Source organism: Chenopodium quinoa, unplaced genomic scaffold (assembly GCF_001683475.1).
Source record: "Chenopodium quinoa cultivar QQ74 unplaced genomic scaffold, ASM168347v1, whole genome shotgun sequence".
Taxonomy (NCBI): domain Eukaryota; kingdom Viridiplantae; phylum Streptophyta; class Magnoliopsida; order Caryophyllales; family Amaranthaceae; genus Chenopodium; species Chenopodium quinoa.
The window spans coordinates 7,476,862-7,501,840 of NW_018742390.1; the positions used below are offsets into that span (position 1 = coordinate 7,476,862).

Below are 24,979 nucleotides of genomic sequence, written 5' to 3' on the forward strand. Positions count from 1 at the left end.
GTGATTAACAATAAAAAGGAGGGAAAGAATTTTGGGCCTACATAACATTTTTAAAAATGGAGGAAATCTGATTTTTAGGTGTACTTTTCCTCCTAAACTTTACATCCAAATTCAAATTTTTGCTTTCAAATTTACCTCTAATTGTTTTTCCTCCTAGCAATTTAACACTTGCTAAGGAGGGTATAAATATTACAACACTTTATAGAAGTTTCAAGAATTCAAAAGATACAAACCATGGCTTATCACTAACCAAATTATATCAACAACTTTAAACCACAAAACCTAGCACTAAATATGTTCTACTTTTAGCATAATTACCCAAAAACTACAATCCTAACTCTAATGGTGCTACATTAGTGACAACGTCTTCTACATCAATTGAGTCTTACTACGGTTCAGCTTGAGTTGTCCAAAAAAAGCCACCTTCACTTCATCACCTTTTTGATCTGCAAACAACAGAATATAAAAAAGGGAGAAATCTTTGAAGAAGACTTCTATGGGATTGATCAACTACTCATGGAAGAAGACATGCTTTACTGTTCAGATTTTAGTGACTGAAAATTCATCAAGTGAAGAAGAAAATGCACAAACTGAAGATGCAACTAACCAACAGATCCCACATGGTAGGGGCAGGTCTAAAAATGTCTACGATTTTGGGGACCCTGTTCAAATTTCATAAATTGGGCCTTTATTTTATTGGTAAGAAATTAAAAAGCCAAAAAAAAAGAAACCTATAGGTTTTGAACCCTGGTCTTGAGGTTATCATAAGTACAACAAAACCACTGATCCAACTTCAACTCTATGTAATTAGTAATGGGGGCCCTTTGTTTTTAGGGGCCCTAAGCTGTCGCCCACCTTGCACCGGCCCAGCCCCGCCACTGCCACGTGATAGAGGTCCAAAATATGGCAAGAAAGATCTAACTGTTGAGCAATCAAGACAAATTGCTGATGTAATTTTGCTAAAAATGACAGATGGTGAATTGCCAAGGGAAATTCTGACTCAACAAGCAAAAAAATTCAATGTGCATAGATCCACATTATCTAGGTTATTCAAGAGAATCAAGAAACAAATTAATAAGGGGAATGTAATTGATGTCAGGTCCAATAAATTGGGTAGATGTGGTCCAAAACCAACAGAATACTCAGATGAGTTTCTGATGTCTTTCCCATTATACAAGAGGATCACAAAAAGAAGTTATGCAGCAGCTTTGAAAATTTCACATGTCACATTGCATAAGCTAGGGAAAAAGGGCAGGCTTAGAACTCACACAAGCACCAACCACCCATCCCTTACTTCTAACAACATGATTGCAAGGATTAAGTGGGCTTTAGCTCACATAAATCCTATACCAGCAGAAGGGAACCCCAAATTTGTTAACATGCAACAAGTTATCCACATTGATGAAAAATGGTTCTACTTGAACCTAGAAGAAAGAAATTTGTATCTCCTTCTAAAAGAAAAAGACCCTTATAGATGTCAGCAATAAAAAATATTCAAGGTTAAGGCCATGTTTAAGGGAATGATAGGGAAGCTCCTATATAGCACACATGTCAGCTTCTAAATTTAGGAAAGTATGTAATTTTTCCTTTGGTGTACAAATCCAGGGTAAAAAAAAAGAAGCAAGAATAGGAAGGTTGGTATACTTGAAACAAAGGTTAGTCAAAGTGTCAATAAGGAAGCAATTAGGACAATGTTAATGGAGCATATAATACCAGCAATCCACACACAATGGCTTGAAAGCTTACCAAAAAGATGTGCTCATTCAGTGGGATAATGCTAAGCCCCACCAGATCCCAATGATCTAGAGTTCAGAGTAGCTTGTCAGGCAAATGGGTTTAACATACAACTAGTGTACCAACCAGCACAAAGTCCTAACTTAAATGTGTTAAATTTAGGGTTGTTCAAATTGATTCAGTCATTACAGTACCAGTCATTCCCATAGACAAGTGATGATCTCATTGAGAAAGTTAAAGAAGCATATGGAGAGTTTGATCCAATTCTTAACAAGTACACTTGACTCAGTCTACAAGGTGTGATGAAGAAAATACTAGAGAAGGATGGTAATAATAACTTCAATACCCCATATGGACAAAAAAAAGTTAGATAGGTTGAGAATTCTCTGTAACACCCTAGAAATTCCTTTCCTTTAAAATACCTGTTTTACTCTTTAAAACTCGAATTTGGAAAATCTAAGACATTACCGCCACCGTGAAAACGGCTAAGGCAACTATCAAAGACGCACAGTGGAAGAATAATTTCAAAACCATTAAAAACAAGTCAACTTAAAAGTCAACCAAACGAAGGTAAAGTAAAAAACCAAAGTCAAATGAAGTCAAATAAAATCAACCTACAACTTGGAACCATTGTAGGCCCTTATTAAATACCAAGTCTAAAACTTTGTGTTAGTCCCACATAATAATAATAATCATAATTAAATCAAAGCATTAAACAAATCATAAACTAATAGAAAATAGCATGATTCGCTCTTCACTCATGCCCCGTCATGAATATGCTTCAATCACCTAAAAAGCTTCTCCCTACTTGTTCCCACTACTCTCCATTAAAAATGGGTCATCATAGGGCCAAGGTAAAGAAAATGCCATTAAACAAACAAACACACAATCATCAAAGCTGAGTACATACGCGCATTCAAACACACTAACATGCTCTCACCTATCAACACACACTTATCTCAATGCACTTGTATACAAGCACACAACATTCAATAAAACTTTTTAACTAAACCCTAAATAATTTATTTAGCATTGATTACGCATCCAGCGGGTTTCCCAACCAACCTCCTCCAATAATTGGGGTTTCTAACGCGAGAGCTAACCGTGCTAGCATCAAATAACCACTCGTACGTGGCGGAATCCATGCGCATAATAATAAATAAATGGAATGTACAGTATCTTGTACTCCAGTAGAAGTTATGGTTAAATATAAAATCCCATAACTCCCCCCATGTGTTCATACTCAAGGTATATACGTTCCAAGAGTTTTGGTGCTTAATCTCTTTCCCTTTACATTATTTACATATTACTTCCTCCGTTCTATTAATATTGCAACAATGGACTTTTGCACTATTCATCACTCTTGTTTGACCTTATAACATAGATTTATACGTTAAGTAAAATATAGTCATGTGGGATTTTATTGGATTCGTCTCATAAAATACTTTCACAATATCAACTTTTTATAATTTTTACTCTTACACAATTATAGATATTTAGCATATAAAATGTGCTTTGGGATGCGTAATTTTCTCCTTGTTGCAATATTAATAGAAGGGAGGAAGTATTAGACTTGGTGATGATTCTTAACTATAAATATGCAATCCACAATAATTATTCAAACAAACAACGTACCAATTTAATACTTGAATAATTAATGACCACATAATATTTTATGTTGAACCCTTTTTAAATCTACCTCTGTGTCAAAAACACCTTAAACACATAAAGCGCCACAAATCCTATCCCTCGATGTTAAAAGCACCCTAAGTGCACTAAGGCAACAACATTCAATTTATTCCTCATATACATAGACACTTACATAGCTTCTTTCTCATGCTTATAGCATTAATAAAAATTATATGAACCATAATTAGATTCCTTTTCATTATTCTAAACCAAATTAAACATTTAGTTTAATTAAACATGCATTCTAACATGCCATAAATAAAAGTGTCGTTCATACAAAACATGCCAAACAATAGTTTCCAATCCATATTCCATCACCAACAAATCATGCTTCATAATTCAATCACCAACATCAATAATCTACAATTCCAAACATAAATCTTAGCATGATACTACTTGTAATTAAATTATCCAAACCTAGCATGCTACTAAATTACTCACAAATATGCCAAGTACGCGAACGTACCTTGAATATGATCTTAAAATTGCAGCGACTAAGCGAAATCACTTAATTGGAATTCTCCTACAAACCAAAATCATAATGAGGCATTCATATCCACTCTATACATATTTTCAACAATATATAATCTTATTAAACCACCCAAAATTAATTAAAAATATGTTGAAATTTATTTAAAACCTCGTACTTTAATCCTAAATAATGGGTAATTAAAATTCTTTAAAGAAACTTAACTTTTAGCATATTACCGAAAATTCTAGCATTATTTAATCATGAAAAATTGCTGTAATTATGATTTAAAACACTTGAATTAAAGGTTTAATCCACCCTACATCATAATTCTTCAATAAATAATAATTTATGAATTTAGGGTTTCAAAATTGAGGCTTTTTAATTAGAATTAAAATTTGAAAATTTAATTACATATTAATCATAATCAAACATCATAATATAAATCACAAAACCCATAATTAGAAATTAGATTCAAGATTAATCAAGAATTTAAAACAAAATTAATTTTTTTTGGGGAAAAACCGAGCAGCATCAGCCACCTCAACACAGCTGGGCTGCTGCCGTGCCCCGCCTGTGCCGTCGCGGTTGCTGGTCGTGCGTCGGTGGCCTTAGGTGGTGGTCGGTGGTGTGATGATGGTGGCCAGCCGTGCAAAAAAAAAAGGGGAAGGGGAAAAGAAAGATAGAAAAAGAAAATAAAAGAAAAATAAAGGAGAAGGGAGAGAAACTTTACCTTGGGTTTTCTCCACTCTAGGAAAAGTTTGATTTGCCTCAAGTGTTGAATATTTATACCCTTTTTCTCTAGAAACCCTTCTTAGTTCTTACCTAAACTTTCCTTCTTTACTCTTTCCTAAAAATTATTTAAATACTATACAAAATACATATTTTAAATAAAATACGGGGCATTACATTCTCCCTGAGTATTTAGAGGTGGAAAGGGAACGCATTGAAAATGCTGTCACATACCTCAACACACTTTTCAAACAAGTAGGTGAAGCTAATGTGGATGATGCAGGAATGGAGGTGGATGCTGATTAGACAAAAGTGTTGATGTTTGTAAAACCAATAGAAGGACTGCCACACATAACCATTGAAGAAAGAAGAAAGTATGCATAATATTAACATGTTAGTCTTGTGTATATCTTTGTTGTTTATTTTGGGAATGTAAGTGTTTTTGGTTCTTGTACTGTGGTTATGTGTATTTTGACAAACAATGTAAATGTAGGATAAGGCAGTCCTTTATCAGGTTTTATGTTCTAAGCTATGTGTAACAACTTCTTATTATTGTATGTCATGTATGAGGTATTTTGACAAGCCCTTAATGAAATGACAAACAATTGATTTTGCCTCATTCTTACCTAAATCATTGGTCATGTTGTGTAACTCCATCAGAAAGAGTGTTTGTATGCATATAAAATGTCCATGAAGTTACCTCAACAACAATTCATTACTGAATATGTTGGAGCAAATCAAACAAAGCTATACATCATTTGAAGTTTTACTAGGATGCACACATTCAAGGGAGGGACTCATTTCACATGCAGGCAACCACCAACCATCAACACAGTCACAATAAGGTAAAAATTAAGGGGAAGGGCTCATTTAAATTGTAGGCAACCACTAACTATCAACACAATCACAATAAGGGATGAAATAAAGGGAGGGACTCATTTAAAATGCAGGCAACCACCAAGCATCAAAACATTCACAGTAAGTCAACCACCAACCATTGACATAGGAATTCAGAATTAGGCAACCACAGACAGAAAAAACAAAAGTTACAAACAACATCAGGGACTCTGTTCTCTTACATAATGTCATTGAGAACAAATTAATTTAGGCCAATTATCAATCCAATTCTATGAAAAACTATGAAGAAGTTACATACAAGATCATCATCCATCAATTACATTCCCCAACAGCAAACACATGCAACAATTGTAGTAAAAGGCAATCATTCAACAACAATAGCCAACAACCCGGCCAAAAAATCACAGTAATTACAAGTAAATGATGATAAATCAAGGGTTTGATAGTAGTTACGCTGCGAAATCAATTGTCATGAAACATTTCTAGATGGAACTCCTTCAAGTAAGCCAGATAATCCTCATCATGTTGTCCATGTCAATTGGGTACCCATAACGATCCCTTTTATGCCCAGAAAGAGGACCCTTGCTCTGTTGTTTAGCAGGAGCAGATCTAACTGTCTCAAGGTTGCTAATGACAGCAACCTCATGGGTATCATCAACAACAATAACCTTCCTTTTCAGATTTGGGCAGAGTATCCCAACATCAGGCTTCACAACGATTTTTTTACCTAGATCTGCATGAGGACAATTCTCTGCTTCACTTTTTTTCCCCAAATTTGTATCATCCTTATATGATATTTACTCAGAGATCTTTGCACCGTAACCGCTTTTTTGAATCTCATTGTTTTCAAAGTGCACCGACGAGCGAGTTTCATTTTTTCTATTTTGCGCTCACACTTGTACACCTGGACATCGAGAGGGGGAAGGTCGGTATCATCTTTCTCAACTCTCAGATTCTTATACGCGAAGAGATTGGAGGAATTTTCAGGTGGGGAACTCATAATTTTGGACGAAATTTTTAGAAAAAATAATGCCAGTAACTTTGAGAAGAGAGAGAGAGAAGAGAAGTTGGGAGATGAAGGTTATACGCGTGGAGTGCAAGGAGAGGGGGTTTTATATGTAGAGAAGAGTTAGGGTTTAAAGCCTTGGAGTAAATGCAGGTGGTTGAAGGTTTCAATGAATGAGTAAGATGGGTAGTTGAATAAATTTGAGGGAAGTCAGATTAAAAGGAAATGAGAGAGGAAGTGGGATCTAATTTTTTTGGTGGGAATGGTTAGACAGTAATGTTAGATTAGGATTTTAATTGGTTGTAGTTAAGTGTATAAGTGTAGGTTAATTAGTTTATTTTAAGGGTATATTGGTAATTTTGGTATAAAAAAACTTACTAAAAATGGAAAGAAAATTGTTGTAATTAAAGGTTAGCACCCATTTTTAGTAATTGTTGCAATTAACCTTTAACGGAAGAAGTATTAAAAACATAAAATTTATACTATAAAATCAAAACTCAAACAATTACATGTAAAATTATTCAAAATAATAAAAATAAAAAGGAGGAGGAAGTGGTGAGGGCCACGTAGGCCACATATTGGGTTTTAATCTACAGTCGACCATGACCGACATAGATCAAAATAGGTCTACTTTGAGTATCATAGATCAACGTTGGTCTATGCTGAGTACTGTAGATCAACGTTGGTCTACTATGACAATCATAGATCAATGTCGGTCCAAAGTGTAAGAGTAGACCAACGTTGATTTACAATGGCACCGTAGACCACCATTGATCAACAATTGGTAGATCAACGTCGGTCTACTCTAAGCTCTATAGATAAACTTTGACAATATGTTCAAAAACAGAAATTGAAGACTCATATAATCATAAGAGCTATAGATACATTGAGCTATAATGTATAGCTCTTTATTAACAATCTCAAAGAATTCCATGATTTCGGCGATGTAATCTCTCTGTCCTTCCTCTCACTGGAGAACGGGACATTATTGAGTAAAATAAACACTTGCAACAAGTTCAATTTTGTATTATAGATATAATTTTTTTGATCTTAGTGTTGGAAATTTTGATGTGTCTAAGGGTTCAGGGTTTTAATATACATTCGACAAAGTTGGTCTACGTTGAGTACTATAGATCAACGTTGGTCTACTATGACCACCATAGATCAACGTTGGTCTATAGTGTAAGAGTAGACCAACGTTGATTTACAATGGCACCGTAGACCACCAATGATCAACAATAGGTAGATTAATGTTGGTCTACTCTTAGCTCTATAGATCAACATCGGGTCAAATCAGGTCGAGTATAATCAATTCGGGTCACAATCAAAACCATGTTCCTAGGGGTGTCAATTCCGGTCAACGTTTCGGTTTTGGGCTGGGTTTATCAGTTTTGAATTATAACGGGTCGAGCAATAAAATATTTAAACAACTAACGGATTGGTTCGGATCGACTTTGAAAATTATCGAGTCGATTAGGTTTTTTTTTATTTATTATGATTTTATTCAGGTCGGGTCTTAATCGGGTCAGTCCTTAATCGGTTCGAGTCCTTAAATTCGGATTGGGTTATTATTGATTTAGGTCATAATCAGTTTGGGTTGAAATGGGTATGTTTAAAAACAGGTTTTGACCTAAAACAAATTGGTTTAAACCAGGTCAAGTCATTAAATGAGTTACGAGAAATTACTTGAAATCGTAAACAATCTCCCATAAACTAATCAAAAAATTTCACACAAAACAAATTCAATGTTATACACTAGACTAAATTTACCCCAGCACACTAGCAGAAAACTAGGGTAAAATTTGACCAACAATATGCACAAATGACCTCAAATAATCTCAATTGAAATACAGAAAGCTTAGCAAACCGAGAGTAAATTAGCAGCAAATATAACAAAAAAAAAACTCAATTTGCAAACCAATTCAACCAAAGATACCTCAACATTTTTGTTTTCCCCATTTCTTTTTTGGTTCTTACCGGTTTCTCCTTTGCCTCTCATTAAATTACTAGCTGTTTTCAATAGCAGTAGCGCCATATATAAATTAAAAAGCATAAGAGAAATTACTAGTTTATTGATTGATTTGAATAGTTTGGGTGAGAAATTGCATTAAAAGCCTATGCCACCTAAGAAAAAAAGCAAAAGAGAGATTTAATGCTAGTTTGAGTGTAGAGGTTTTCTTTTTTTTTTTTTTTTTTCTTTTTTTTTTTAAGGAAAGTTTGAGTGTAGAGGTCGAGGAGAAGTTGGGAAATTCATTTATTGTGCCATGTACCAGGTAGGGGTGTATAAAAGAATCTAATCCGAAATATCCGATCCGATAATCCCATGATCCGATCCAAAATTTTGGGTATCTGATCCGATTTTAAAGTTTCGGATATTATTAATCGGATATCCGGAAAAAAATTTGGATTTTTGGATCGGACCTTTTCTAAAAATTTTAACTATCCGATCCGAAAATTGGGAATGCTGACAAATTATAACCCTAAGGTCATGGGTTCGAGGGTTGGTACAACTGTGATTTCGTATATGTCTAAAATAAGATACTTCATCCGTCCCTTTTTTACATTCTTGTTTGTAATACACGGGAATTAAGGAAATAAGAATAAAACGAATAACAATAAAACAAAACACAATAGGAAGTACAAAACATTAAATGATGTCTTTGAGTAAAACAAAGATAGATTAATATTTAATAATGATGTAATCCTTTGCAAAAAAAAAAAAGACCAATAACATGCTCCTACTAGAAAATTAAGAACCAATCATATTCATCTAAATTTAGGAGTGAGAATAGGAAAGTAAGAGTGAGAAAATAAGAGTGAAATTAATTACATAACAGAAAAAGGAGGGATAATTTGGGATATTTGGAAAAAAAATACTTACTAAAAAAGAAAAGGAGAAATATAATTTTAGAATACCTAAAAAGGAAAGCAGGAATGTAAAAAAGAGACGGAGGAAGTATTCTAAAATATCTTTTTATAAGCAGTGCTAATATTCGGTATGGTTTGGGAAATCAGGGAAATTCGATTTTCAGTTCAAATTTGGTTTGAGGATGTGAAAAACCGAAAATCGAATTTGAAACCGAGTTATAAGTATAAGCTCAAATTATCCTATAGTCCAATTTGAAAACTCAGCCCCGAATTATAGCAGGGGATAAGATAGTAGGGGTTAGGATAGTAGGGGTTAAGTATCCAAATGCTAGGCTGTTAGTGGTTTTACCCAAGGTATCCTTCCCAAGGGTGGACTTGTGGGTCAGGGTTGCGAAATATCTTGATTCACTTAATTAAACTAATCTCTTCCAATTTTCTCTCTTACACTTCCCATTTATCTCACAACGCTTGACAATTACCTGAACAAGGTATGCTTATGAGGATTTTGGTCGCTGTGAGTGGGGTATTTTGGGATTATTTTGTGAATTCTGTTTTATAATTTTTTTTTTTTTCTGTTTTTTGCATTTTTTGTGCAAATTATTATACTTATTGGTGCATCTAAGATTGTAAAGCTTGTTATCTTCTGTTTTTCTGACTTGCTTAGCTTTGTTCTATAGTTGTATTGGTTCACCAATTCAAATATGAGAATCTTTGACTTCATGCCTTTCAAATGTTTGTCTAATGCTATTTAAGCATAATTATGTTCATAGTTGTGCATCTACTAATCCATCTAAAAGTATGATACCAAGCCAGAATAGAAAACTCTTTATAATAGACTAAGTACCACCAAAACACCAACATTAACCAACACCAAGGGCACAACACGCACATCAAACGTATTAATAAACTAGTTAAATTCTAATTAATATAACAAAAGATCTACCTATGTTGTTCTAATGAACATATATTAAGTTCAAGGCCAGATTGTTTTGGTACAATTACATAACTGCAGGTCAGCAAAAACATATCTTCATCTTCTTAAAAATGTGGTGTCACTTCAAAGGTCATCATCGGTAGAAATATCTACAAGAAAAATCCAGAAAAGAATAAGTGTCTTTCTCATTTAACAGCCAAAAATAAAATAAATTACGATAAAACAGTGAAATTGTATACGTTATTCCAACCATTATTTTGAGGAGTTTCATACACAGAGATATTACCATTATTGACCAAAAGGTTAGTAAGATCTTTAATAATGTCAACCAAGGAATTGTTTGATATTTGTGATACTTCTAAAGACCTCAAAATTGCTTCCCTGCACTTTTCTTCGGTGAATCTGGGAGTAGCAAGGGTATTTGTGGAAGGCTGGCAGGGGATACTTGTGGAAGACCGGCATGGTGTTGTAGGGGATTTGGAAGGCACTTATGCCTCAAATCCACAATCACCATCAGTACCCTACCAAAACATGTAATTAGACACGGTTGATAATACAATACCATAAATGGGTAGATAAGTGTATTATACAAACCTTAGAATCATGGACAACACCAATATTTCACCTTTTTCTTGAAGGTATTGCGGTAGTATCCCTTACCACACTCGCAGAGTCTTAGTTCGTCTTGAAAAGAATAGAAACCACAAACTCCATGTTCCTGATAAAATAAGTGCATACAAAATTAATTAAAGAAACAATGTACTCAACATTTCTCAATTCTGCATTATTGTTCATTTGTAATTTTCTGCAAAAGTTGTCAATTTTGTAACAAGACACTACATCAGCATTCATAGAAACAAAGAGTAAGAATCAGATGACATATCTTACAGAAGGACATTTTAGATACTTCCTATTGTGATCCACCCCTGTTTTTTTGTTACTGCCATAATAAGACCGTCTGCTCCACATGGACATGGATATCTCGTTGCCATTTCTACAATTTGAAAAATAAAATAATTTAAATCGTACAAACAACAAAAAAATTAAGACCAAGTACAATACTTCAATTAGATATTGTTAATTTAGATTAGAATATAAAATAAAATTAATTTGTAATGTAAACTTTAATTTTAATAAACTTTAATTGTAAATATCAGAAACTGTAAATTAGAATCGTGGAATTAGCAATTAGAATAACAAAATGAAAAGATGATAAAAACAATCATGAATTATATATATAGACAACGGTTGATCTAGGAGTTAGGAGACGGGAATAAAGATTAACAAAAAAATTTACAGAAAAAATTTCACAATCAAGCAACGTCTGAAAAAAAAAATAAACGGAAAAAATCGAATAACCCAAGAGCTAGACTCCCTAGAAAATTAAATGAAATTAGTCAAGAAAATTAGAGCTCGCAATACAATTAAATTAATGAAAAAAAAAGAAACATTACTATTTCACAAATGAGGAGGAAGACGAATGAATTATGGAGCTGACCAAAGTATTCGAATTGTGATGAATTCATCCATTTTCGAAATTGTGGAGCTAAGAAATTAAACCACCTTTAAGCGTCAAAAATAAGTGAATAACTTTAAAAAGATGAGAATAAGTTACCTGTGAATTGGGGTCAAGACAAAATGGCGTCACGAAGAAGAAGACGATTTTTTTTCTTAGGAAGAACAGTAAGACGAATTATGGAATGAGGAATGAAAATTAGTGAATTTATTTTATTTTACTTTATTATATTTTTAATTAAGGGCCATACTAACACCATTAGAATCCAGCCCACTAAGTCTGTCTATGCCCAGCCCACCTCTCCCCTTCCCCGACCCCCGAAACAACCCCCTCCCTTGAGTACTTAAGGGGCGTCAGTATGAAAACTGCCAATGAATTTTTAGAATATGTTACAACTTTCATCTCTATTACGGGGTGTCCTCCTCGCTTTAAGGTAATTTTATGACATACTTGTTATTATATCTACTTCATGGATCTCTTTCCATAATTATTGTTGGGAAAAACCCCAATTCCCAAAATACAATTTTGATTTTAGGTCAAGTCAAGAAGAATTTTAAGGGCCATGCTAGCCTACTGAACTCAGTGAGCATTAGCAATCTGGGCATCTGTACGATATAGATTAAGCCAAAAATAGGAAATATTGAAATTAGAAATCCCAAATTACTTGGAGCAACTGAAAGACCCTGAACCAATATAAATGATGACAGAAAAGTGAAAATAATTTAAAAATTGATAAAACTGAACAGGGGAAAAAAAAATCCTACCATTGCCAAGCTTTTGAATGATCAAATCCATCTTCCTAGGTGGAGTATAGTCTAGAAAAACACTAGCCTTATTTGTATTATCAATATCCAACTACTCTACTACATTACCCAACATCTCAAACTTCAGCCTATGGTGTCGCACTAATTCACTAAAGGCCACACGTAAAGTTGTCCTCCGCTTATCTTCAGGTGACTCTTCTACTACTCCATAACTTGCTGTGGAGCGGGGTCTAGACCGTGCCCTACTACGTGACCTATTACTACTGGCTTCACTGCTTGCCCCAAAGTCTACAGGGGCCCTAGGCACTTTAGGGACAGGGTCCCATTGGTATATAGAAGCAATCTTCTTGTCCAACAGTTGGAGTAGCACCCTGCCACGCACAAAAGATATATGAGTATTGTTGAACAAAGGAACAACTACAATTTGTCACCATGTTCTAAAACAGAATTTGAAGACTCACATAATCATAAGCTCTATAGATACATTGATATGTAATGTATGGCTCTTTATTAACAGTCTCAAAGAATTCCATGATTTTGGCAATGTAAACTCTCTTTATTTCCTCTCACTGAAGAACAGGACATTGTGCAAAATATACACTTGCAACAAGTTCAATTTTATATTATAGAATTCCTTACTTGGTAGTTCAATTTTTTATTACAGAATTTGTCAACGTGACCATAAAACTACTTGGATTTAGACAACTTTTTGCCGTTGTTGCTCTAAGATTTGTTGATGCAAAATTTTATTAAGTCTATACAATAGATTTCCTATTCCAATCATGGAAATCAATGTAATTTGATTTAGAATTCTATAAATATAAGTGCAAAGTATAACCATTTATCAAGAAAATAACATAATAAGTTTAAAATTTAAAAGCATACATGCAAACTTTCAATCTTATTAGACGTCTTATCCACGCACTAAATTTGTCCCCATTTGACGTGAATAAGGCGATTCTAAGATCCAAAAAATCAATGAGTGATTCAGCATGCTTTGGCTTGTCTTAACACTTACTACTCTAAGTTAAGCAACTCTTTGATAATGGATCTAAGCCACTCTTGGTAAGATAAATCGTCGCATCTAATGCTTTCGTGACAATTTATCTCTTTTGCCACCACATGTTAGGACTCCATCACTCATATCGTTGAGTCTAACCAAAATCAACATGCATATGATGTCTTGCTTTGGAAAACCCATCAACATACCTTACGTTCCTAGGAAAGTAGTGATGTATCGCTTTGGCGTAGTCCATCACTATTCTCAGTAGTTCGCTAAGTGTTGTTTTGGAACGTGTTGTTTTGAAATGACAAATTTTACTCAATATTTTAGGGACCTAGGGTTTAAAGTTTAGTGCTTAGGGTTTAGGGTTTAGGATTTTAGGGTTTAATACATCAAAAGATAAATGCGTCATAAGTTTTTAGGAATTTATTATACCGGATACACGCAAGAAGTGGTCCTCTACTTCACTCAAACAACTATTCTATCTGTCTCAAAAAAAAATTAATAATAATTTACTCGTATTTTAAAATACTAGTTGTCCCATCTCGCGCAAGGCGCATGATAGTCCAAAATGGTTAATATTGGGTGTTTATATTGTTGATCGTTTTTCTTAGTTTTAATTTCTGTATATACTTTGAGAATTTAGTGTTTTTCTTTAAATGTAGGAATAATTTGTATTGTAAAATGAAATAAAGTATGTTTTTTTTATAAAAATAAGTGGTATTACAATCTCACAATAATGATATTTTGATGTGTTGGTTAAATATATACTTCGTATTGTGTAAGTAAGTTGTGCGTATCAGTTATGATTCCTTTAATAAAATAAAATTAAAAAAAAATCGAGTGATTTTAAAGTGTGTGTAAATGTTTTGCTAGTTGTAAGTGGAAACTTTCGTGCCTTTTTTTTAAGACGAAAAAGTTTAAAATTTTGAGTGAGCCATTCAAACTTAGAAGTCTATGTTACCGAGTGATTTTTCGGCGCGATATTTTTGTGGTACGATAATTTTGTACTAATTAGATTGTACGTAGTATATTTTCAGCTTTTTTGCTATTTTTAGAATGTTCTCGTTCTTATTCTTGTGTAGTACGTTTGCAGTGTTATTACAAACAAAAGAAGAAGAAACATGCATCACAATTTTCAATGGCACTAATTCACTGTTGCAAATTGCAGATAAAGAGACACGAAATTGACATAATGGTTTCATTTTGCTATTTATTTCTTTTTTTAAGCGGTTTTCTTTGTGAAATTCTTCTTCCTAAAAATGATCTCAAAGAGACACCCTTTGAGTTCCTCTGAAAATGGCTGATTTTAATGGTGGTTCCTCGTCAAAGTTTCTTCAAGTCGTTTTCTAGGAGGAAAGCTGAACTCGAAGATTCCTTATCCGTGAATTTGCATGTCCTTATAGAGGCTGATTGGAGATGTGAGGTTTTACGGCGGGAGTTGGCTGAGTTGGAGGCCGAGATGTCTCAGTTTAAGGATTTTGAAAAAAAAATCATGGAATAAGAGGGTTAGGGTTGATAGTGATTGTGTTGGTGTTATAGAAGTTGTTAGTGGTAGTGATGGTGAGGCGGAAGTTTGTTCTAAGTTAAAGGCGTCTAGGTCCGTGGGTGTCGCAGGAGAGACGTCTGGTGTGGTGGTTAATGTCGAGGGTGGGGTTGTTGACATGGAGATTTCCTCAGATGATGAGGATGTTCAGTTTTTTGCAGAGGTTCCTTGTCGAGTTTTTGAGGAGGTGCAAGGACAAGGTGCTGATCAGGCTGCTTTGGTGGTTCATCAGGAACCACAGGAACCACCAGTGGTTCATGAGGAAGTTCAGCCTGAATTAGAAGAGCAACAGGAAGAAGATGAGGAAGGAGATAAGGATGAGGCACAAGACGAGGAAGAAGAAGATGAAGAAGACGAGGAGGGTGAGCCTCAAGAAGAGCAGGTTCAGGGGGAAGTGTTTGAAGAAGAGGCAGGGGATGATGATGATGAGGGACAAGAAGTGGATCCCGGGGAGTGTAATGTAGATTCCGATGATGAATTTGGAGATAACATATATCATTACTCTCCCGGGGATTCTGATGTAGATTCGGAAGCATTCAAGTTTCCCTCGCCCTAATAGTTCAGGTAGTGGTTTGTTCAGGGGGTTTTTTTTGGCAAGCTTTTGAAGTTTAGATTATAGTTTTTTGTATTAGTTTGAAGTTGTTAGTATCTTTTTAGTTTATTAGATGCAAATATATATAGCTTTATTAGGTAGTAGGTTGTAATTGAAAATTCTAAGTAAATGAAATATGGTTAATATTCAGATTATTGTTTTTGGAGTTTTGTTTTGTTCTGTTTCTTTGTTTTTAAAAATAATATATGCATCTTTTGTAACATTGTGTGCTGTGATAGTATTTTGAGATGTGTTATTGGCTTTGTCATGGAATGCTATTATTTTTCTTCCAAAAGATTTGTTGTTTTGAACTTGTATGGCTTATTAGGATCATTTTGCATTTCAAGCAAATTTATGTTGTGATTAGCTATCTTGAAAATACTGATGAGAGTGTCGAGGGAATAAAAAATGAGGTCTAACTTAACTATTGTGGCGGAGTGGTAGAAGCTTTAATAATTTTAGACTATTTGAGCACTCTTAAGTATTGGATCAGAAATTTTAGTGGTGACACAATTCGAAGGTTGTCTAATGATATACATGCTTATAGAGAAACTAAGTTATAAAAGCTTTGAAAGGTTAATATTTGTAGCATGTTTTTGTCTGACTTTTAATGCTGGATCCATGGAACTTGATGCTAGGTATAGAATGTCAGCCTTAGAAAAAAAAAGGGTATTTTCCTAAATTTCAGGTCATTTGTTTAAGTTTCATATCAATATACAAAGTCTGAATCAAAAACTCCTACATTTATGCCTTTAGATGAGTGTGATCAGGTTGCATGAGCTCTTAAGTCAAATATTTATGTTGGAGATGTTATTATAATTAATTGCATGTTTGACTCACGCTTAAACTCTTTTATTATTAGTTTAAATTCTGGATATAAATTGAATACTTCTATATATTTTTTCTAGTCTTGTGGTCTTTTTGGGTAAGGATGGTAAAAAAATGTGGGTGAAAGCCTCTGATTCAAGGTTAGTCTTCGATGATTGAGGTGAATTCTTGGGCAAATAGTATGTCAGCTAGCTGTGAAGGGGCAGATTTTCATTTTGTATTTTCCGAGTGCTACCATTCAAATGGAATTATTGTATGTGTTGTTTGGAAAATTGAATTTATAATGTAGTTTGCTTATGTTTTAGTCAATCATATTTTATTTTTTTTCATTGACACGTTTTCGTGATGCAGAATGTTCCATTAGATTTTGCTGCGACTTTATCATACAGAGTTCAAAGCCAAATTGAAGATAAATACTTAGGATGGAAGAATGGTGCAATGTTTTATTAAGGATGGAGTTGATGCAGTGATCGATGAGTACAAAGTTCAAGTTGATAAAGGTGCTGTAATTGGGCTTTTGCAGCGGAATCCTATTGTTTAATATATAAATTTACAACTGAGTACTGATTCTTGATGTATTAATATTGTAGGCAAGAGTGTTGAACTTGATATATCTGATGATTTAATAAATTTAAGATTTTTGATGATTTTGGTATTTTTGTTTATATAGTTTTGTAAAGCTTAAGTTTTACATGACTTGATGTTTATTGTTTTTAGTTTTGTTTGAGATTTTTCTACATTTATTAATAAAATATTTCATTTTTAAAATTTTCACTACCTACATTGCTGTATTTGTCTTTCTGTCCATATTCAGGAGTTTTTTTAGATCTACATAGAAAGAAATGTATAATTCAGTGATTTAAAGAAAAAGAAATGTATAAAGGAGGAAAAAAAGGTTGTGAGAAAAAGTAAGGGAGGGATGTAGTGATGATTTAAGAGAAAAAAGAGGTTCTGAGATAGAGAGAAGAAGGGGTATAGTGATAATTTAGAATGTAATTAAGATATCTAGGAGAAGATGGCAGAGTTGGTTAGTGATGAGTAATAACTTGAAAATGCTAAATATCAAGGTGTTTAGAGAGTATAATATCAGAAAATTTATGTCTGAATGGTATATAGTGTGGCTTGTTAGTTTGCTAGTTTTCAGAGTTTAAGGCTAGAAAATATGAGTAAAATCACATATAGGACAGTAATCAAAATTCATGCACAAATCAGGAAAAAAAACTTAGTAAAATATTAAAAGCATTTCAAACATTTAGGTTGTTTTTATGACATTTAAAACATTACTGTTTATTTATCTTTAAAATAACTTGTCAAAGGTGTCAATATCTTCAACTTAGGCTCCTCTTTCCGTTGTCTGATTGCAGTAGTCAGAAGCTATAAGTTAGACAAGGAGTTTAGAGTGTTAAGCTTAATGAAAAGTTAGTTGATAGGTAATGCTAAAAATGAATGCTTGATAATTAGAGTGTGAGGCCTAATCAAGAGACTGTTTGAAAAAGGATCCAAATTTGTAAAGTTAATTTGCTTTACACATCAGTGGTTTGTTGAGTGTGGAGATAATTTAAAAGAGTTGATTTTGGTAGCACTTAATTTCTAATTTTGGTGCAGAACTCTTAGTTTTAGAAGATAATATTGGTTTACATTGTTTTGTGTGAATGTGGTGACAAGGAGTCTTTATGCTCTTCTCTGTATGAATGTTGTAATTGCTATTTGATTCTATCTCACATCACAATTTGTCCATGAATACATATTATGGCATTAATTTATATTATTGTAAGTTAAATGAAAATTTAGTTAGCTATTATGGCATTTACTTGACTTTATGTTTTTATTGCTTTTATTATTGGTGAAATGGAATATGCTGAAGTTACATTTGTATTGTGAAGGTTACTTGTAGAAGTGTTAGTTTTAGTTCAGATTTGAATTTAATTAATGGTGTTGTAGTTTCAAAGTTTTGACTTAGCTTATATATTGAATAATTTTGTGAAGGGTATGAAGTATTTTAAGTTAGGAAAAATTGCTCCCATTAATCTGAACTTTGCCTCGTCCGCCAAAAATAATCCCAACTTTCATTTATTATCTATCACTCCTAACTTTAGGGGATATTAACTTCTATTGCACCCAAATGACTTGCAACCGGTTAATCAGGTAAACATTGCCGACTTGTGATTAATTGCACACGTGTCGCATCATGGTAGGTTTAAAAAAAACATTAAAAAAACCCACGCACAGCCACCCTCACCACCACCACCACCCTCAATCGCCGAAACCCTAACCCCGACCCTCAATTTCACCGTAAAACGGTCGGACAACCTCCGACTTCCACTAAAAACCACCTGCCTTCCTCCACCACCCATCCCAGACCCTAGAAACAACCTTAGCATAGCTGTATCGTGGCTAATTGACGGGGAAGGGAGTGCCGTTTTCGTGGTTAATTTTCGGGGAAGGGGGTAAAATTGAGGGTGAGGGAAGGGAAAGGGATGGATTTCGAGGGTGAGGGAGGGATGGGTGCCGTTTTCCAACAATGGGGGAGGGGTTTTCGGGGGTGGGGGAAGGAAGGGTGAATTTCAGGGGAAGGGGGAGTACTGGGCGGCAGATCTGGGGTGTTTGGGGTGGTTGTTCGATGCAAGGGAGGGGTTTTTGGGGGTGGGGGAAGGGTTTTCGGGGGTGGGGGAAGGGAAGGGGTGGCTGGGCGGCGGTTTTCGGCAGTAGGGGGGTTTCCGGGGGGTGGGCGCGAATTTCTAGCGGGGTGGGGGTGGTGATGGAGCGTTTTCCGGGAATAGGGGGTAGTGGCTGGGTTTGGTAGTTTTTTTTTAAAAATTTTTTTTTGTTTTTATTTATGTTTTCTTTATTTTTTATTTTTTTTGGACCTATCACGTGTTGACACGTGTCTAGGTAACCTGCTACATCAGGTTGGATGACCTGTTGGGTGCAATAGAAATTAATACCTCCTAAAGTTGGGAGTAATAGATAATAAACAAAAGTTGGGATTAATTTTGGCGGATGAGGCAAAGTTCAGATTAATGGGACCAATTTTTCCTTTAAGTTAAGCTATTACATATACTTACATTTTAATTCATTTGTTTCGAGTTCTAAGTATTCTGACATTAGAAATTTCCATGGACAAAATCTCTCTTTCGTTTACCATTCTATATGAAAATGATATTCAACAACATGAAAAATTGGTATGCATTCTTGTTTCTGTTTTTGTTTTTTGTAGTTGTATTGTTATTGCTAATTTGCGCTATTTAATTCATTTTTGTTGATGATTAGTTTTTGGAATTTTGATTTTGGATTATGATTTTGTGCTTGTACTGTGGTGTGTGTTTCTTGTGTGCCTCTAAATAGCGTATTTCAGATGGCTTTAGGGATGTCCTGGATGATGGTTTTTTTAACATAGAGTTGTTAGTGGATGGTAAGGACAAGTCATGGTTTGTTCCTTTAGTGCATGAAGAGTGTGGTAGTGGATGGGGAACATATCTTGATGCTGGGTGGTCTGATTTTGTAGAGGATAATAATGTAGATGCTGGTGATGCTTTGATATTTGCTTATTTAAGGGATAGCTCATTTGATGTTGAAATCCGCAGACCCAGGGGAAGTAAGAGAGTTGAGGAAAATGGATATGGTGGAAGTTCGGTTACTTCAGGTAAAAGTTGTGGGAGGAAACCTGCTATTGAAAGGCTCTCATCTAAAATGATCGAAACTAATGATTGCCTTGCCAAGCTTGCAGCTTCCTATTGTGAACATCATTTCTTATTAACTTTTACCAATGCTTATGTCGATCAAGGAATTATAGTATGATTTTTGTTAACTATCTTCAAGTTTGTTTTGTTTTTTTTTTTATTCTATTCTTCTTTCTCTTGGCATAAATATTTGATTTTGTGTTTTATTTTCAATGACAGAATGTTCCATTCGATTTTGCTAAACGGTATTTCATTGATTTCCCTGAGACTACTGATGTCATTCTTCAGCTTGCCGATACACATTTCAATGTGCAGCAGAAAGTCTTGAAGAAACAGAGAGCTATTAGTAAATGTTCCATTAAAAATGGTGTTAGTCAGTTCATTGATTTCTATAATGTTCAAGTAGATGTAGGTGCTTTGATCAAATATAGAAAAGGAGTCCCTATTGTGTTTCACATTGATTTAGTTTCAATGTAAGCCTATAAAATGACCATCTTAATCAAGGCCTTGTTGTTGTTAGGTTTCCCTTTTTTTAATATATAATAATGGTTATAAATTGTTTTTGGTGGATCTTACTTTTCTTTTTTGTTCCACACATCTGAATAACTACATGATACGTAAATTTATTTCAAGTGGAAAATGATATACTATAATCCGATTCTATATTTTTATAAACTAAAAACATCGGTTACATCTTCAAGTATAATATATACATAGCTGTTGATTTTTCATATAACTATTACTTGATATTGTAGATTGCTACCTATTTACATATATCGCATACTATATAGTTATTACATTAGTCTTAACACCCAAAAGCATTATAGTTCCTAGCCGGTTGCAAAATATTTAAGTGCCTAGTTTAGGCTAATCCCTTAATAAGTGGTGTTATTTAGGAACAAGTAATTTTAGTATACTTGTTCCTAGTTAATGCCACACATTACAAAATATTTATAAAATATATTTTTGTGACTGTTGATACTTGTTGAAGCTATTGTTGACATGATCTTCTATGAGAGTAGTTTCATGATTCTAGGAATCATCTTGATCATCATCTTGCAATATGAGTGTTCGGCGCCTGGTAACCCTTTCCTGCTTGACTTTGCATAACATGATTTCAGATTTCACCTGCTCCTCAGACCCGATAGCCTTGCCTTCCTTCACACCTACAGAAGCTTGATCTGATTCCATTGCACTGTCAATGACTATTTTGGTAGTTGTGTCTTGAGCCGCCATTTCAATCACTTTTTTCGATGGTGTGTGGATATCTAATTCTGCTTCATTTTCAGGCCTCTTCCGTTTCTGGCTGATATCTTCAACAATGTCTTAGTTTTTGGTATTTCTTGTAATCAAATATTCAGCAAAAACACAAGCATCTTCTTCCTCTTGGCTGGAGATTGTAAGATCATCCTCATGTGGCGTTTCTTTTGTGTCACTTGTGCTTGCACGTTTTGCTGACTGGAGTAGTGTCTTCTGAATCACTTCACCCTCTGCATTTTTTTGTGCTAGTGTCTGTTGCTGCTTTCTTGTTTTCATAACCAGAAATAGCATTTGATGCGCTGACTTGTTCATTGATGGCTGCTGTTGGTTCCACTATCCTATGCACACCCTTAAGTCCCCATTGCAAAACCTTTTTCTTTGACAGTGCAGTTGTGGGTCCAACTTTAATCAGGAAATGCTCTTCTGCTAACTTGTAAACTATCTCTTGGAATTTGTCAAGTAGCTCCTGATTACATAGAAATCAAGAATAAAGTAAGATTCACATTTGTAGTATGTACTGAGGCTAGTGTTGTATAATGAAGTGATAATTATTGAAAAACATGTTGTATACCATTGTTTTCATTTCATAGATGTCTTAAATTGACATTCGGAAAAGCTTATCACAAAGTTCATTGAATGCAGTGAGTTCCAATGATCCAGTTCCATCAGAGACATTGAAAGTTATGGTTGTCCTGCTCATTGAAAGCAATAGTGTTAGCATGATTAGATGTATAACAACATTCTTGTGAAAAATTTATTGAATATACTATTTTAATGATTATTATACCTGTGAGAAGCATGTATGTCTTTCCTTGAGCATGCGTTGCAGTTGTAGACAGTTCCAAGAGCGAGGTATGTTCGCTTTCCACAGTGGGAGCATCCTATATATGCTCTTAATCTTTCAAATTCTATATCAATAGTTACAACATTCAACCAAAACACTTCTTGTGGAAGTGTACCTGTTGACTGCATTGTACATATATAAATTAAGGTTGTTATGATGTTAGATGTGAACATGTTCTGAAATAGTGTTTGTTGTGTTTGCTGATACTGTTTACCATTTCAAAGATATGCTGCAAAAATATACCTTCTTGGTTTTTAGGCGACTAATAGTTGTCACAACGTTTTCTGCTGTTGGATTGAAGACTTCCTTGATTCTGTGTTGTTCAATGATCAGCATACTTCGATATCTTTTTGCCCTTTTTTACAAGAATAATAAAAAATTGTAAGAAGTTTATGGTCTTGTAAATTACTGTATGTTCAATATTAAGAGAAACTTCACGGAAAAGACTCGGCATTCAGGCAAGCCGCCCGGCATTTAAGCTATTATTAGTAAATCAAATTAACAAGTGAAATATCAATGTGTGTTTTATACAAATCACAAAAATTGTAATTTGGATTTCTCTTAAAATTCTGAATTCATGATCAAGAAATTATTATGCTAACACTTTCAATATTCAGAAAAGACATTTATTCAAAACTTTACCATTCAGCTAAAGCTTCCGCCTTTTCACCTTGAGGGTCCTTCAGAATGAAAGTTGACATGGTTGATTCAAGTGAAAATCCTGACATTTAAAGAATACCAAAGCTCATGTTATGATTCTGATATTTTAGATATGTTTGTCATTTGAACATTTAAATATGATCTAATTTGTTATATCACCTTGTCGAGTCACAGGTCGTAGAGTTGTGATACCAATTACTTTGAAAGAATCACTGTTTGAGACAATAGATTCTAATTGTTCTCCAGCAAGGTCGTTCTAAGTGCATACTTTCATTGGCTGATTAGTGCTGGAATTAGAAGATTTAAAATATTCACTTTGTGTTAGTATAACATGTATTGAAATGAATACAAAGATATTAGTCCGTCTTTAAAAGCAATTACCTGTGATCTATCACCATAAGATCTCGAATTGATGTCTCTTTGTTAGCTGCTGTCACTATTCTTCTTAGTTCTTCTGATGCATATAGAACTATCGCGAGAATATCTAAAACAGAAAAATAAAAAACTAAATATTTATATTCTGTATTATGCCACTCTAGTATAATTTACATATTTTATTGTTGTATATGTAATTTATATAGTCTGTTTACCATGTTTGTCATCGTCTACATGGATGCTTGGAATAGAAGCAAGTGTTTGATATCTGGGGTAAATTGTTTCTCCTTCAGGATCCAAAGACCGAATGACAGTCTTGCTTCCTAATGACAAATGGAATGGAAGATAATCTTCTCTAGCTCTCCATTGTGCATCCAAGTTCCTTACTACAGCATCAGCAATTTCTTAATTTCCTCTGAAACTAATAACATCCCTGTATGCTTGAATTTGGTCACCAAAAAGTGTCATCTTCATTCTGTTATTCTGTAAAAAGCAAGAAGATGTTCATTTTTTTTAGTGTTTTCATTAACTTGTGCAAAATGAGTGTTGAGTTTGAAAATGTTTGTAGAACAAACTGATATACCTTGTCATCATTGAAAAATATACACTGATATCGTGTATTTTTTTTTATGTCTGTGGACGACCTTTTTCTACAACTCTTACTTTGACCTTTAAATTTTTTGTAGTAGTATCAATTTCATCTAGGAATTTTCGATGTGGCGCCATGAAACCGTTCTTTGTGTAACAATTTTTGAATTACATGATCAAAGTAAATATATTTAAATACTACAAACATGTTTCATATTGCATGCCTTAAATGGAAGAAATCTGAATTTTAATTAATAATCTTTATGTCTGCAAAATGTTAGAAATATAAATATCATTAGTCTTCTGTTTTTTATTGAAAACTATTTAATGTAAATGATTTTTAAATCATTCTACATGCCTTAACTTGATGTTCAAGAAGAAGAAATCAAAGATAATAATGCATGCAATATGTACAGGTTCAAAATACATTTATAATTCTGTAGGTTTTTTAAGTTTTTTTTTAGGATTTTTTATATTTTAAATGTATGAGTATTATTGTATGTCTTTAGTGTATGTTTTGCAAAAATAAATTAACAATTGTTGTGCATGCAAAATGTTAGACATGAAAATATCATCAATCCACTGCTCTTATTGTACAATATTTGATGTATATGATTTATAAATCAGTTTGTATGCCTTGAATTATTGTTTATAAGGCATAAATGTAAGATAACTGTGCATGAACTTGTAGGTATTCAGAATATATTACTTATTATGCAAAATCTAATAAATTTTTGAAGCATGTTGTGATTTAAAAATAAAAGTTTCATACCGCACGCTTAAAACAGATGCTTTGCAAACTTAAATTAGTAATTATCAGCATGCAGAATGTTTATAACAAAGAAAATTAAGAGGCCATATACTGAAAAATAACAACACATGCAGATCTATCTAAATTCATGAAGTAAAATCAGATTTTTTTGTGTAAACATGAAAATTAGATTGATCATACCTATGAAGTAGCCAATGATTGATTGCTGTGTGTTGAACCTAGTAAAGCTTAACCAATTGTTTAGGTATTTGATATTTTTTG

General features: G+C 33.8%; 1 protein-coding gene and 1 long non-coding RNA gene across 3 annotated transcripts; one reads left to right on the forward strand and one right to left on the reverse strand.

Moving 5' to 3' along the window:
- Positions 1-496: 496 nt before the first annotated feature.
- Positions 497-1,487, forward strand: LOC110701338. Its single transcript, XM_021878987.1, has 2 exons — positions 497-623; positions 973-1,487. Exons 1-2 carry the CDS (start codon positions 497-499, stop codon positions 1,485-1,487), a joined length of 642 nt encoding a protein of 213 aa, XP_021734679.1.
- Positions 1,488-10,168: 8,681 nt separating this feature from the next.
- Positions 10,169-12,737, reverse strand: LOC110700613. Of its 2 annotated transcripts, none has more exons than XR_002507251.1 (5): positions 11,906-12,737; positions 11,179-11,284; positions 10,885-11,008; positions 10,577-10,811; positions 10,169-10,439 (listed from the first exon to the last, which is right to left on the reverse strand). It is a non-coding gene; the product is annotated as an uncharacterized LOC110700613 (long non-coding RNA). The 2 variants fall into 2 exon arrangements; XR_002507252.1 differs by lacking the exon at positions 11,906-12,737 and adding an exon at positions 11,745-11,884.
- Between the last annotated feature and the right edge of the window lie 12,242 nt (positions 12,738-24,979).